General features: G+C 49.8%; 1 protein-coding gene across 1 annotated transcript in view; it reads left to right on the top strand.

Moving 5' to 3' along the window:
• plxnd1 (plexin D1) overlaps positions 1 to 14,024 on the top strand; it is a 94,412-nt gene that overhangs the window by 44,254 nt on the left and 36,134 nt on the right. Inside the window, 8 exon segments of the mRNA XM_070895833.1 lie at positions 990 to 1,058; positions 1,060 to 1,105; positions 5,468 to 5,575; positions 6,440 to 6,552; positions 6,959 to 7,081; positions 10,958 to 11,088; positions 12,806 to 13,004; positions 13,778 to 13,924. Of these exon segments, the coding sequence (XP_070751934.1) occupies positions 990 to 1,058; positions 1,060 to 1,105; positions 5,468 to 5,575; positions 6,440 to 6,552; positions 6,959 to 7,081; positions 10,958 to 11,088; positions 12,806 to 13,004; positions 13,778 to 13,924 (936 nt within the window).

The raw sequence follows: 14,024 nt of genomic DNA, 5'->3' as shown, positions 1-14,024 counted from the left end.
GTAATGGGGAAAAGACGGTAAGTGTTGGCCCTCAACACGGGGACGCCTTCACCTCTCCTGTATTTAGGGCTGTTTCACGCCAGTCGGGTGAGAAGTGTCAGTGCTGGAGATCTGCACTGCACCGCGGAGTGCCAGCAAGAACTTCTCAGGCCAGCTACTGCTGGGATTAGACACAAATAAGAACGAAGTTGTTGCATTTATACAGTACCTTTCACAACATTACTGTGTCCCAAAGCACGTCACAGCCAATAAAGCACTTTCGAAGTGTAGTCACTCTTGTAATTATAGAATTATACTACACAGAGTCAAGCCTTTTGGCCCATCGTGCTGTGCTGGCTCTTTGAAACAGCTATCCAAGTAGTCCCATTCCCCTGCTCTTTTCCCATAGCCCTGCAAATACTCCTTTCCAAATATTTATCCAGTTCCCATTTTGAAAGATACTATTGAGTGCACTTCCACAACCCTTCTGGTCCAGATAGTAACAAACATTTAGTGCAATGCAGGAAATGCCAAGCAGCCAAGTCCTGAAAACAGTATTGAGATAATGGCAGATAATCTGTTTCAGTGATGTTGGTTGAGGACTAAATATTGGCCAAGAACTCTCAGGAACATCTTTGAATAATGTGATTGGATCTTTTACGTCTAACTGAGAGAGCAGACTGGGTTTAATATTTCATCAGTGCTGCCCCTCCGACAGTGCGGCGCTGCCCCTCCGACAGGTGCGGCGCTCCCTCGGCGCTGCCCCTCCGACAGTGCGGCGCTCCCTCGGCGCTGCCCCTCCGACCAGTGCGGCGCTCCCTCGGCGCTGCCCCTCCGACAGTGCGGCGCTCCCTCGGCGCTGCCCCTCCGACAGTGCGGCGCTCCCTCGGCGCTGCCCCTCCGACAGTGCGGCGCTCCCTCGGCGCTGCCCCTCCGACAGTGCGGCGCTCCCCCTCCGACATGTGTTGTGTCCCTTGGGTGATCACCTGCCTGTGTGGCTTCTGTTGCAGGTGCGAGTGGGTAAATACAATGAGACGATAGCGATGGTGCAGTTGGGAGAGAGCGATACCTCCATCGTGAGTTTCGATCGTGGTGTGTGTCGTATTGCTGCTGGCTTGTGCCATCGGTAAGATCACTTCAGCCTGGACTGTGGATGTGAGAAAGATCAGAAATGAACACTTACTTATCGTGTGCATTTAGTGCATGTGAAACACACTAGGGCTCCATCTGCTCCTCAGTTGGAGGCAATTAAAGAGAAGTTCATGGTCTTGTAATGAAATTTGATTCACCGAGTGGGTTGATGCAAATCCTTTGGCTGCCGCCCTCTCTACGTCCTATCTTAAGTGCCAGAAATAACTCTGCCTCTGGTGTCCTGGTACTGATTAGCCAGGACCTGACTGAATGGCGGGGCTGGTTCTCCTATTGCTGTTCCTTTGTTACTCCTGTCATTAGCCCAGAGGCGGGTGCTGGTGAGGGCCTGGCAGAGTCTGGAGCGTCTGCTGGAATGATGCTGGTAGCCACGGGTCACTGTGAGCAGAGACTGGGCCAAGGTTCAGATGAGGACCCAATGCATGAAGCCCTGGCACTCTACTTGTGCTGTTTTTGTGGATCACTGATGGACTGCATCCCAGAGTACTTAAGGAGGTGGCCTTGGAAATAGCGGATGCATTGACAGTCATTTTCCAACATTCCAATGACTCTGGATCAGTTCCTATCGAGTGGAGGGTAGCCAATGTAACCCCACTTTTTAAAAAAGGAGGGAGAGAGAAAACAGGGAATTATAGACCGGTCAGCCTGACATCGGTAGTGGGTAAAATGATGGAATCAATTATTAAGGATGTCATAGCAGCGCATTTGGAAAGAGGTGACATGATAGGTCCAAGTCAGCATGGATTTGTGAAAGGGAAATCATGCTTGACAAATCTTCTGGAATTTTTTGAGGATGTTTCCAGTAGAGTGGACAAGGGAGAACCAGTTGATGTGGTATATTTGGACTTTCAGAAGGCTTTCGACAAGGTTCCACACAAGAGATTAATGTGCAAAGTTAAAGCACATGGGATTGGGGGTAGTGTGCTGACATGGATTGAGAACTGGTTGTCAGACAGGAAGCAAAGAGTAGGAGTAAATGGGGACTTTTCAGAATGGCAGGCAGTGACTAGTGGGGTACCTCAAGGTTCTGTGCTGGGGCCCCAGCTGTTTACATTGTACATTAATGATTTGGACGAGGGGATTAAATGCAGTATCTCCAAATTTGCGGATGACACTAAGTTGGGTGGCAGTGTGAGCTGTGAGGAGGATGCTATGAGGCTGCAGAGCGACTTGGATAGGTTAGGTGAGTGGGCAAATGCATGGCAGATGAAGTATAATGTGGATAAATGTGAGGTTATCCACTTGGTGGTAAAAACAGAGAGACTATTATCTGAATGGTGACAGATTAGGAAAAGGGGAGGTGCAATGAGACCTGGGTGTCATGGTACATCAGTCGCTAAAGGTTGGCATGCAGGTACAGCAGGCGGTTAAGAAAGCAAATGGCATGTTGGCCTTCATAGTGAGAGGATTTGAGTACAGGGGGAGGGAGGTGTTGCTACAATTGTACAGGGCCTTGGTGAGGCCACACCTGGAGTATTGTGTATAGTTTTGGTCTCCTAACTTGAGGAAGGACATTCTTGCTATTGAGGGAGTGCAGCGAAGGTTCACCAGACTGATTCCCGGGATGGCGGGACTGACATATCAAGAAAGACTGGATCAACTGGGCTTGTATTCACAGGAGTTGAGAAGAATGAGAGGGGACCTCATAGAAACGTTTAAAATTCTGATGGGTTTAGATAGGTTCGATGCAGGAAGAATATTCCCAATGTTGGGGAAGTCCAGAACCAGGGGTCACAGTCTAAGGATAAGGGGTAAGCTATTTAGGACCGAGATGAGGAGAAACTTCTTCACTCAGAGAATTGTGAACCTGTGGAATTCTCTACCACAAAATTGTTGAGGCCAGTTCATTGGATATATTCAAAAGGGAGTTAGATGTGGCCCTTACGGCTAAAGGGATCGAGAGGTATGGAAAGAAAGAAGGAAGGGGTTACTGAAGTGTATGATCAGCCATGATATTGAATGGCGGTGCAGGCTCGAAGGACCAAATGGCCTGCACCTATTTTCTATGTTTCTATGTTTATGTGGAATAGGATGTAATGCGCAGTTCGAGAATGTGCCTTTGTTTACCTCTTACACCCTCTGCCTTCCTGGCTCAGTGCCTGATTTCCTTACACCTCAAGTGTCTTAGGAAGCGAGTGGTTAAAGTAAATGTTGGTCCTTTAGAGGATGAGACTGGGAAATTAATAATGGGAAACAAAAATGGCGGAGACTTTGAAGAAATATTTTGTATCGGTCTTCACGGTATTGGACACTAAAAGCATCCTAATTATTGATAATGAAGGGGGCGCGGGGGAGAACGTAAAACAATCACTATCACTAAAGAAAATATACTAGGCAAACTAATGGGACTAAAGGTGGACAAGTCCCCTGGACCTGATGGCCTGCATCCTAGGGTCTTAAAAGAGGTGGCTGCAGAGATAGTGGGTGCATTGGTTGTAATCTACCAACATTTCCTGGATTCTGGAGAGGTCCCAGGGACTGGAAAACCGCAAATGTAACACTACTATTTAAAAAAGGAGGCAGTCAAAAAGGAGGAAACTATAGACCAGTTAGCCTAACATCTGTCGTTGGGAAAATGCTGGAGTCCAATATTAAGGAACCAGTAGCAGGACATTTAGAAAATCATAATGCAGTCAAGTGGATCCAGCATGGTTTTATGAAAGGGAAATCATGTTTGACAAATTTGCTGGATTTCTTTGAGGATGTAACAAGCAGGGTGGATAAAGGGGAACCAGTAGATGTTGTGTATCTGGATTTCCAGAAAGGTGCCACATAAAAGGTTACTGCACAAGATAAGAGCTCAAAGGTTTGGGGATAATATATTAACGTGGATAGAGGATTGGGTAACAGAAAGCAGAGAGTCAGGATAAATGTGTAATTTCAGGTTGGCAAACTGTAACTTGTGTGGTGCCACAGGGAGCAGTGATGGGGCCTCAACTATTTACAGTTGATATTAATGACTTGGAGGAAGGGACCATGTTTAATGTAGCCAAATGTGCTGATACAAAGATAGGTCAGAGAGCAAATTGTGAGGCCAAGCAAAAAATCTGCAACGGCATTTAACCAGGCTAAATGATTAGGCAAAAATTCGGCAGTTCGGGTATAATGGAAAATCTGAGGTAGGAAAAATAAAAAAGCAAATTATTGCTTAAATAGAGATTACAAAATGCGATGGTACAGAGCGATCTGGGATCCTTGTGCATGAAACTCAAAGTTACTATGCAGGTACAGCAAGTAATCAGGAAGGCAAATGGAATGTTGGCCTTTAAAAGCAAGGGGGATAGAGTATAAAAGCAGGGAAGTCCTGCTCCAACTGTACAGGGTATTGGTGAGGCCACACCTTGAGTACTGCGTACAGTTTTGGTCTCTGTATTTACGGAGGGATATACTTGCATTGGAGACAGTTCAGAGAAAGTTCACGAGGTTGATTCCTGAGATGAAGGTATTGTCTTATGAAGAAAGATTGAGCAGGTTGGGCCTAAACTCCTTGGAGTTTAGAAAAATGAGAGGTGATCTTACTGAAACGTATAGGATCCTGAGGGGGCTAGATGCAGAGAGAATGTTTCCTCTCGTGGGGGAATCTAGAACTAGGGGGCATAGTTTAAGAATAAGGGGGTCGCCCATTTAGAACTGAGATGAGGAACTTCTTCTGAGGGTCATAATCTGTGGAATTCTCAGCCCCAGAGTGCTGTGGAGGCTGGGTCATTGAGTGTATTTAAGGTGAGATAGACAGATTTTTGAATGATAAAAGTGAAGGGTTACAGGGAGTGGGCGGGGAAGTGGAGCCAAGTCCATGATCAGATCAGCCATGATATTGAATGGTGGAGCAGGCTCGAGGGGCCAAATGGCTGACTTCTGCTCCTATTTCTTATGATCTTCTGTTCTTGGGACATGTTGAATGATAAAGGCATTGTGTAAATGCAGGTGGTTGTTTGGGGCGAGTTGCAATTTGTAAAGGGAAGAAGGAATAGCGAGGACAACTCTGGCGTAATCATCTCTGGCTCTGACAAACGTGTGGGCTAGTATTTCAGTCAGAATACAAAAGTGAGGTGCAGGTCAGAATTCTAACTAAATGGCAGATCAGGCTCAAGGGGCTGAATGGTCTCTGCCTGTTCCTACGGAAAGGGAGGAAATAGGAACAGGAAACCACCCTTGCCAGATCCAGAGTTGATTACTCCAGAGTTGTCCTCGCTATTCTTCTTTTCTTTACAAAGCTGGCTGCACCGCACCAGCTGCTTGTGAGTGGCAGCCCCCGCCCCCTCTCCGTGTCTGAGCAGCTTCCGTTACCTGGCCCCGACCTTCATCAGCCTGAGAGTCTGTCTGTCCTTGTATTTTCCAGCCTTGGTCGTCTTCTGTACAAAGAGCCGTCGAGCAGAACGATATCGCCAGAAGACCCTACTTCAGATGGAAGAGATGGAGGCTCAGATCAGGGAGGAGATCCGTAAAGGTACGGGTTCACAGTTTAAGCATGTTCCTGTGGAAATAGCTGTACAACAGTTCCCATTAACTCTCTGACAAACCTGGACTTGCATTTTTATTCTTGACTTGATGCGAGTTAGCATAGCACAGCTTCAACAATTAATCTTCCATTACATTAAAGATACGTGCGATGTGCATCATGGTTTTTTCATTACCTCAGAAGATAGACCACACAGTGTAGGCTAAACGACTTGTTTAGATTTATTTACATATAGAATAATACACAGAAGCAAGGTAAGATACAACAGTCTACCTTAAACCACTCATTCCATTTGTACAGTACAAGTAAAGACAATCCAACGTCCTTCTAGTTTCTGTTGGTGAGTTCTTGGAAAGATTACAGTTTAGTTCAGATGCATTTGATGTGAGCTCTGGCTAGTCAGCAGCACTCTCTCCTCTGAGTCAGAAAGTCGTGGGTTCAACCCACTCTCCAGTCACTTGAGCTCATAATCCAGGCTGACACTCCAGTGCCGTACTGAGGTGCCGTCTTTCGGATGAGACGTTAAACCGAGGCCCCGTCTACCCCTCAAGGTGGACGCAAAAGATCCCATGACACTATTCGAAGAACAACAAGGGAGTTCTCCTGGTGTCTTGTCCAATAATTATCCTCAACTAACATCACTGAAACATTAGTCATTATCACATTGCTGTTTGTGGGAGCTTGCCGTGCATAATTTGGCTGCCACGTTTCCTACATTACAAAGTACTTTATTGGCTGGAGAGCACTTTGGGACGTCCCGAGGTTGTGAAAGACGCTACATAAATGCAAGTGTTTTTCTGTCTATTTGACAAGGGGCTTGTACTTACTTACTATCCTTCCCTTGTGCTGCAGGTTTTGCTGAATTGCAGACAGATATGACCGATCTCACCAAAGAGTTAAACCGCAGCCAGGGTATCCCCTTCCTGGAGTACAGATACTTTGTCATTCGCACCTTCTTTCCCAAAGTGAGTGCGTTTGCATTACCTGCCATTCTGTACGCTTGTTACTCAGTACTTTCTGCACTTAGCTGCCCCTCTCTCTCTCTTTTTCCCCCCCCCCCTCCCCCCTTCAACAGGTTCTCCACCCACCCACAAGAGGGTATCTCTCCTCACTACTTCTCCTCAAATCCTCCTTTACTTCTCTCTCCTCTTTTTCCTGTCCACCTCCCCCTCACTTCCTCCTTCACTTTCCCCTGCCTCTTTCTCCAGTTCCCCCCCACCCCTTCCCCTCCCCCGTGTGATTAACCATTTGATGTCACAGACTCAATATGAACTAGAGACAGCAGATTTACTCTAAAGATAAAGAATATGCATTTTCAGTGCCTGTATTGTCCACCGATTGATACTCAGCCAGCGCAATCCTGTGTTCCAGTGTTCGATCGATTGTGAGAGCAGGACCCCTGAACGCTTCCATCAGCTGAACTCCCAGTCCAGTGTAGCTGCCATCTCCAGGACCCCTCCAGAGACGCACCCACTGCTGCTGCATGATTGGAAGGTGAGGCTCAAATGGTGAATCGCTGCACAATATTGATGTGACTCTGGATCTAGCGGCGCTGACTTTAATGTGAAAGTGAAATTCGAGGCAGACTCTGTGGTGGTGGGAGTTGCGGGGGGTGGTCCACACTCTAGGATTGACCCGTACTGCGCGGGGGGGGGGGGGGGGCTGCACTCTGGGACTGACTCCGTACTGGGGGGACTGCACTGTGTGACCCCGTATTAAGATGGAGCGTGACATAGTTAATTCGGAAACTAGGGCCCTGAACTTAAGGAAAGGTAACATCGACGGTATGAGGGGTGAATTGGCTAGATTAGACTGGCAAAGGATACTTAAAAGGGTGGATAAGCAATGGCAAACATTTAAAGAATCACATGGATTAACTTCAGCAATTGTACATCCCTGTCTGGAGTAAAAATAAAACGGAGAAGGTGGCTCAACCATGGCTAACAAGGGAAATTAAGGATAGTGTTAAATCCAAGCATGAGGCATATAAATTGGCTAGAAAAAGCAACAAACCTGAGGACTGGGAGAAATTTAGAATTCAACAGAGGAGGACTAAGGGTTTAATTAAGAGGGGGAAAATAGTACAAGAGGAAGCTTGCAGGGAACATCAAAACTGACTGCAAAAGCTTCTATAAATATGTGAATAGAAAAAGATTAGTGAAGACAAACGCAGGTCCTTTGCAGTCGGATTCAGGTGACTTTATAATGGGGAACAAAGAAATGGCAGACCAATCGGTTCTGTCTTCATGAAGGAAGACACAAATAACCTTCCGGAAGTACTAGGGGACCAAGGGTCTAGAGAGAAGGAGGAACTGAAGGATATCCTTATCAGGCGGGAAATTGTGTTGGGGAAATTGATGGGATTGAAGGCCGATAAATCCCTGGGGCCTGACGGTCTGCATCCCAGAGTACTTAAGGAAGTGGCCCTAGAAATAGTGGATGCATTGGTGATCATTTTCCAACAGTCTATTGACTCTGGATTCTATGGACTGGAGGGTAGCTAATGTAACACCACTTTTTAAAAAAGGAGGGAGAGAGAAAACGGGTAATTATAGACCGGTTAGCCTGACATCAGGAGTGGGGAAAATGTTGGAATCAATCATTAAGGATGAAATAGCAGCGCATTTGGAAAGGATCGGTCCAAGTCAGCATGGATTTATGAAAGGGAAATCATGCTTGATGAATCTTCTGGAATTTTTTGAGGATGTAACTGGTAGAGTGGACAAGGGAGAACCAGTGGATGTGGTGTATTTGGACTTTCAAAAGGCTTTTGACAAGGTCCCGCACAAGAGATTGGTGTACAAAATCAAAGCGCATGGTATTGGGGGTAATGTACTGGCGTGGATAGAGAACTGTTTGGCAGACAGGAAACGGGGAATCGGGATAAACGGGTCCTTTTCAGAATGGCAGGCAGAGACTAATGGAGTGCCGCAGGGCTCAGTGCTGGGACCCCAGCTTTTTACAATATACATTAATGATTTAGATGAAGGAATTGAGTGTAATATCTCCAAGTTTGCAGATGACACTAAACTGGGTGGCGGTGTGAGCAGTGAGGAGGATGCTAAGAGGCTGCAGGGTGACTTGGACAGGTTAGGTGAGTGGGCAAATGCATGGCAGATGCAGTATAATGTGAGGTTATCCACTTTGGCGGCAAAAACACGAAGGCTGAATATTATCTAAATGGCGGCAGATTAGGAACATAAGAACATAAGAATTAGGAACAGGAGTAGGCCATCTAGCCCCTCGAGCCTGCTCCGCCATTCAACAAGATCATGGCTGATCTGGCCGTGGACTCAGCTCCACTTACCCGCCCGCTCCCCGTAACCCTTAATTCCCTTATCGGTTAAAAATCTATCTATCTGTGATTTGAATATATTCAATGAGCTAGCCTCAACTGCTTCCTTGGGCAGAGAATTCCACAGATTCACAACCCTCTCGGAGAAGAAATTCCTTCTCAACTCGGTTTTAAATTGGCTCCCCCGTATTTTGAGGCTGTGCCCCTAGTTCTAGTCTCCCCGACCAGTGGAAACAACCTCTCTGCCTCTATCTTGTCTATCCCTTTCATTATTTTAAATGTTTCTATAAGATTACCCCTCATATAAGGGGATTTGAGTATAGGAGCAGGGAGGTCTGACTGCAGTTGTAGAGGGCCTTGGTGAGGTCTCACCTGGAATATTGTGTTCAGTTTTTGGTCTCCTAATCTGAGGAAGGACGTTCTTGCTATTGAGGGAATGCAGCGAAGGTTCACCAGACTGATTCCCGGGATGGCTGGATCGACATATGAGGAGAGACTGGATCAACTGGGCCTTTATACACTGGAGTTTAGAAGGATGAGAGGGGATCTCATAGAAACATATAAGATTCTGATGGGACTGGACAGGCTAGATGTGGGAAGAATGTTCCCAATGTTGGGAAAGTCCAGAACCAGGGGACACAGTCTTAGGATAAGGGGTAGGCCATTTAGGACTGATATGAGGAGAAACTTCTTCACTCAGAGTTGTTAACCTGTGGAATTCCCTGCCGCAGAGAGTTGTTGATGCCAGTTCATTGGATATATTCAAGAGGGAGTTAGATATGGCCCTTACGGCTAAAGGGATCAAGGGGTATGGAGAGAAAGCAGGAAAGGGGTTCTGAGGGAATGATCAGCCATGATCTTATTGAATGGCGGTGCAGACTCGAAGGGCCGAATGGTCTACTCCTGCACCTATTTTCTATGTTTCTACGTAATGGGGAGACCACACTCTGGGACTGACCCCGTACTGGGTGGGGTGGGGGGAGGGGGGCGGGGGTGAACCACACTCTGGGATTGACCCCGTACTTGGGTGGGTTGGGGGGGGGGGGGCCACACTCTGGGACTGACCCCGTACTGGGTGGGGGTGGGGGGGGAGGACTGACCCCGTACTGTGGGGGGGTGGGGGGGAAGGCCACACTCTGGGATTGACCCCGTACTGTGGGGGGGGGCCACACTCTGGGACTGACCCCGTACTGGGTGGGGCGGGAGGAGGACCGCACTCTGGGACTGACCCCGTACTGTGGGGGGGGAAGGCCATACTCTGGGACTGACCCCGTACTGTGGGGGGGGGGGGGGGGGGCACACTCTGGGACTGACCCCGTACTGGGTGGAGCGGGGGGAGGACCGCACTCTGGGACTGACCCCGTACTGTGGGGGGGGGGGGGGGGGGGCACACTCTGGGACTGACCCCGTACTGGGTGGAGCGGGGGGAGGACCGCACTCTGGGACTGACCCCGTACTGTGGGGGGGGGGCCACACTCTGGGACTGACCCTGTACTGTGGGGGGGGGGAGGCCATACTCTGGGACTGACCCTGTACTGTGGGGGGTGGGGGGGGGGCCACACTCTGGGACTGACCCTGTACTGTGGGGGGTGGGGGGGGGGCCACACTCTGGGACTGACCCCGTACTGGGTGGGGCGGGGGGAGGACCGCACTCTGGGACTGACCCCGTACTGTGGGGGGGGAAGGCCATACTCTGGGACTGACCCCGTACTGTGGGGGGGGGGGGCACACTCTGGGACTGACCCCGTACTGGGTGGGGCGGGGGGAGGACCGCACTCTGGGACTGACCCCGTACTGTGGGGGGGGGGGAGGCCATACTCTGGGACTGACCCTGTACTGTGGGGGGGGGGGGCACACTCTGGGACTGACCCCGTACTGTGGGGGGGGGGAAGGCCATACTCTGGGACTGACCCTGTACTGTGGGGGCGGGGGGAGGACCGCACTCTGGGACTGACCCCGTACTGTGGGGGGGGGGGGTGGGGGGCCACACTCTGGGATTGACCCCATACTCTGGGTCTCCTTGTACTGTTCTCTCTCACCTGTCTTTCTTCGAACTCCTGTTCACTGTGTTTTAGATTCCTGAAAACTGTCGGCAGAACATGGAGGAAGGGATCGCCTTGTTCTCGCTGCTGCTGAGCAACAAACACTTTCTCATTACATTTGTACACGCACTGGAACAGCAGAAGGATTTTGCGGTGAGAGACAGGTATGTATCTCGGGGGCGACACTCGCTGGCACGACCCCATTTAACGCCCATCCTCATTGCCCTGGGACGGTGGCAATGGGCAGTTGCCAGGTCACTTCAGAGTGAAGTGTGTAGCGAGGGTACGGCTGGCAGGTTCTCTTCCCACAAGGATATTATTGAAGCTGTTGGCATTTTCCTTTGTTGCCCTCCTTTCCGGATGCTCTGTATCTGCTCTGTGCTCAAGGCCTTCCACCTGCTGCTGCTCCCCACCCTGTTCGCGGCCTGCCTGCCCCCCCCACCCCGTTCGCGGCCTGCCTGCCCCCCCCACCCCACCGTGCCCCCTTGCGACCTGGCCCTCCCCAACCCCCTCGTGGCCTGCCCCCCCCTCTTCTCCCCCACCCACCTCCTCGCGGCCTGGCCCTCCCCCTCCCCTTGATGCTGCGATGTGACTGAGGTCTGAACACCAGGCCCACCTTGTTGGGGTGCCCCTGGTAATGGGACCCTGGGTTACAAAGACTGAAGTGCGAAAGAGGAGAGCCAAGAACATCCCGCCCACTTCATTAACATATCACACTCCGCTTCCCCCTGAAGAAGATCAGCGAATCTGTTCTAGTGCAAGTAACGGCTCTCCACCCTCACCACCTCATCTCCATCATCTGAGAAATGGCCTTCCCAGGCCCTAGGGAGAGCTATATTGGGGCCATACCGTTTAACCTTGAACCTACCTCCTCACACCATCCCTGTCCCATGTCATTACTTCCTCCATAAGCCATGATCACTGGCTCCTCTCCCTCTCCTCCCACACCATTTACTCGCTCACCCTGGCACCAGGGAGGCCACAAACCGTTTGATGCCACATCTCGCACTGTTTGTTAGCCCGTGCCCCCTTGCCTCTTTTCCCAGTTGCCCATGGCAGGGGGTGGCGGGTGCATGACAAGCCTCCCCTGTGCAGCTGCCTTTGTCCAAGGGTCCCAAGAAACAGGCTGACAGAACTCCCTTGCCCTCCCTCCCTCTCTCGCTGCCTCTCTTGTGATTGGCACCCATTCCTCTGGGCCTGTTGGATGAGGTCAGCACGCATCACCGGTTGACTCGCATGAATGTGGTAACTTGCTGTGGTCACCCAGCTCCCCCGTTAGTTTAGAGCGCGAATGTCAGTGTCTGGGTGGGGGGTGGGGGGGTTGCCCTCACAACCTACCTCGATCCTATCCTCATCCAATGTCCATATATGGGAGGGGGTCACTCTGGTTCATTCTGACTTTGGGCGATATCGCAAAGAAGGTTAAGGGGAGATTTAATAGAGGTGTTCTAAATCTTCAATGGATTTGATAAAGTGAATAAGGAGAAAGTGTTTCCAGTGGCAGAAGGATCGGTAATCAGTGGACAAAGATTTAAGGTAATTGGCAAACGAACCAAAGAATGTTTTTACGCAGCGAGTTGTGATCTGGAACACACTGCCTGAAAGGGCGGTAGAAGCAGATTCAATTGTAACTTTCAAACGAGCTGGGGACTGACTAATTGGATAGCACTTTCAAAAACCCGGCACAAGCACGATGGGCCGAAGGGCCGCCTCCTGTGTTGTATCATTCTACATTTAAGTCGCAATTACCCTCACTGATTGCCGCTTAGATGCAAGAACGCAAGCCGACTTCCCCCTCTTTAACTCCGGGTGCTTGAGTGTGTTTCAGCCTCTCGGGCCTGGATCGAAGCCCTAATGCAGAAAGTGCTGTTTACCCACCAGGTGTAACCTAGCATCCTTACTGACCATCGCACTGCACGGCAAGCTGGAGTACTACACCAGCATCATGAAGGACCTGCTGGTGGACCTCATCGATGCCTCTGCGTCCAAGAACCCCAAGCTGATGCTGCGGAGAACAGAGTCAGTGGTGGAGAAGATGCTGACCAACTGGATGTCCATCTGCATGTACAGCTTCCTCAAGGTAGGGTCTGCATCCTGACCCTTGCGTGTTATCTCCCATCAAGCCCACTGGCTTCACCACCACCTTAGAACCATCTCAGATTTTCTCACCCATCCCCCAACAGCACACAATTCCCCTGGAGGTAGATGAATACACAGGAATCACCAGATGAAGAAAGACCACAGTCCATCTAGTTCTCCTCCTACCCTCCTGGTAGGTGCGTGATACAATGATAATGGAGTTATTGCCTAGTGACAGCAATCAGTCTCCATCAATGAGTCTACAATGGACCCTGACACCACACAAGGAAACCCCCAGTGGTGGAGAGCTTTGGGAACCATTGGTCCAAAGTCACCTGTTTCTGCCCAACACACTACACTTGCCCCTGGTCCTGGATTATCCCATCCTGCACCAAATGCTTAGGGATCCAGTGTACAGCCCTTGCCTCTCCCTACTAACTTATCATTCTTTCTCAGACTCATTGAGCAAAGGCTGCCAATAGCCGGTGGGGACTCAGTGCTCTAGGACTAACTACTGACTGACCTGGGATGGGACTGTTTCAGACTGTGGACACGTATGGGAGAGTTCGGCTCAGAAAGGCAAACTTCCCCTGCGTCTTTTCCTTCCACCCATGTGCTGTAAACCCATGGATCTTAATCATCAATAATAACATGTCAAGGATCTCCAATAGTCAATAGTGACTCACCGCGACACTGTACCGTGCGACTCACCGGACTGCGCGACTGTATATAACAGTTTATTTACACCGAGCCATGTCTCTCACTGTGTTACAGGAAACCGTGGGTGAGCCTTTTTTCTTGTTACTGTGCGCCATGAAGCAGCAAATTAACAAAGGTTCGGTGGACGCCATTACAGGGAAGGCTCGCTACACCCTCAATGAAGAGTGGCTCCTACGGGAGAATATTGAAGCAAAACCCATGGTAAGATATAGAACCAGCAGAGTGCAGGGGGACACTGGAACATTTACAGAGTACTTCTGGGCCCTGGGCTTGGACTGAGTCTGGGACTAGGGGCTGAAGT

The sequence above is a fragment of the Pristiophorus japonicus genome, chromosome 12, assembly GCF_044704955.1.
Source record: "Pristiophorus japonicus isolate sPriJap1 chromosome 12, sPriJap1.hap1, whole genome shotgun sequence".
NCBI lineage: Eukaryota > Metazoa > Chordata > Chondrichthyes > Pristiophoridae > Pristiophorus > Pristiophorus japonicus.
This window is presented reverse-complemented; position numbering and strand designations above follow the sequence as displayed.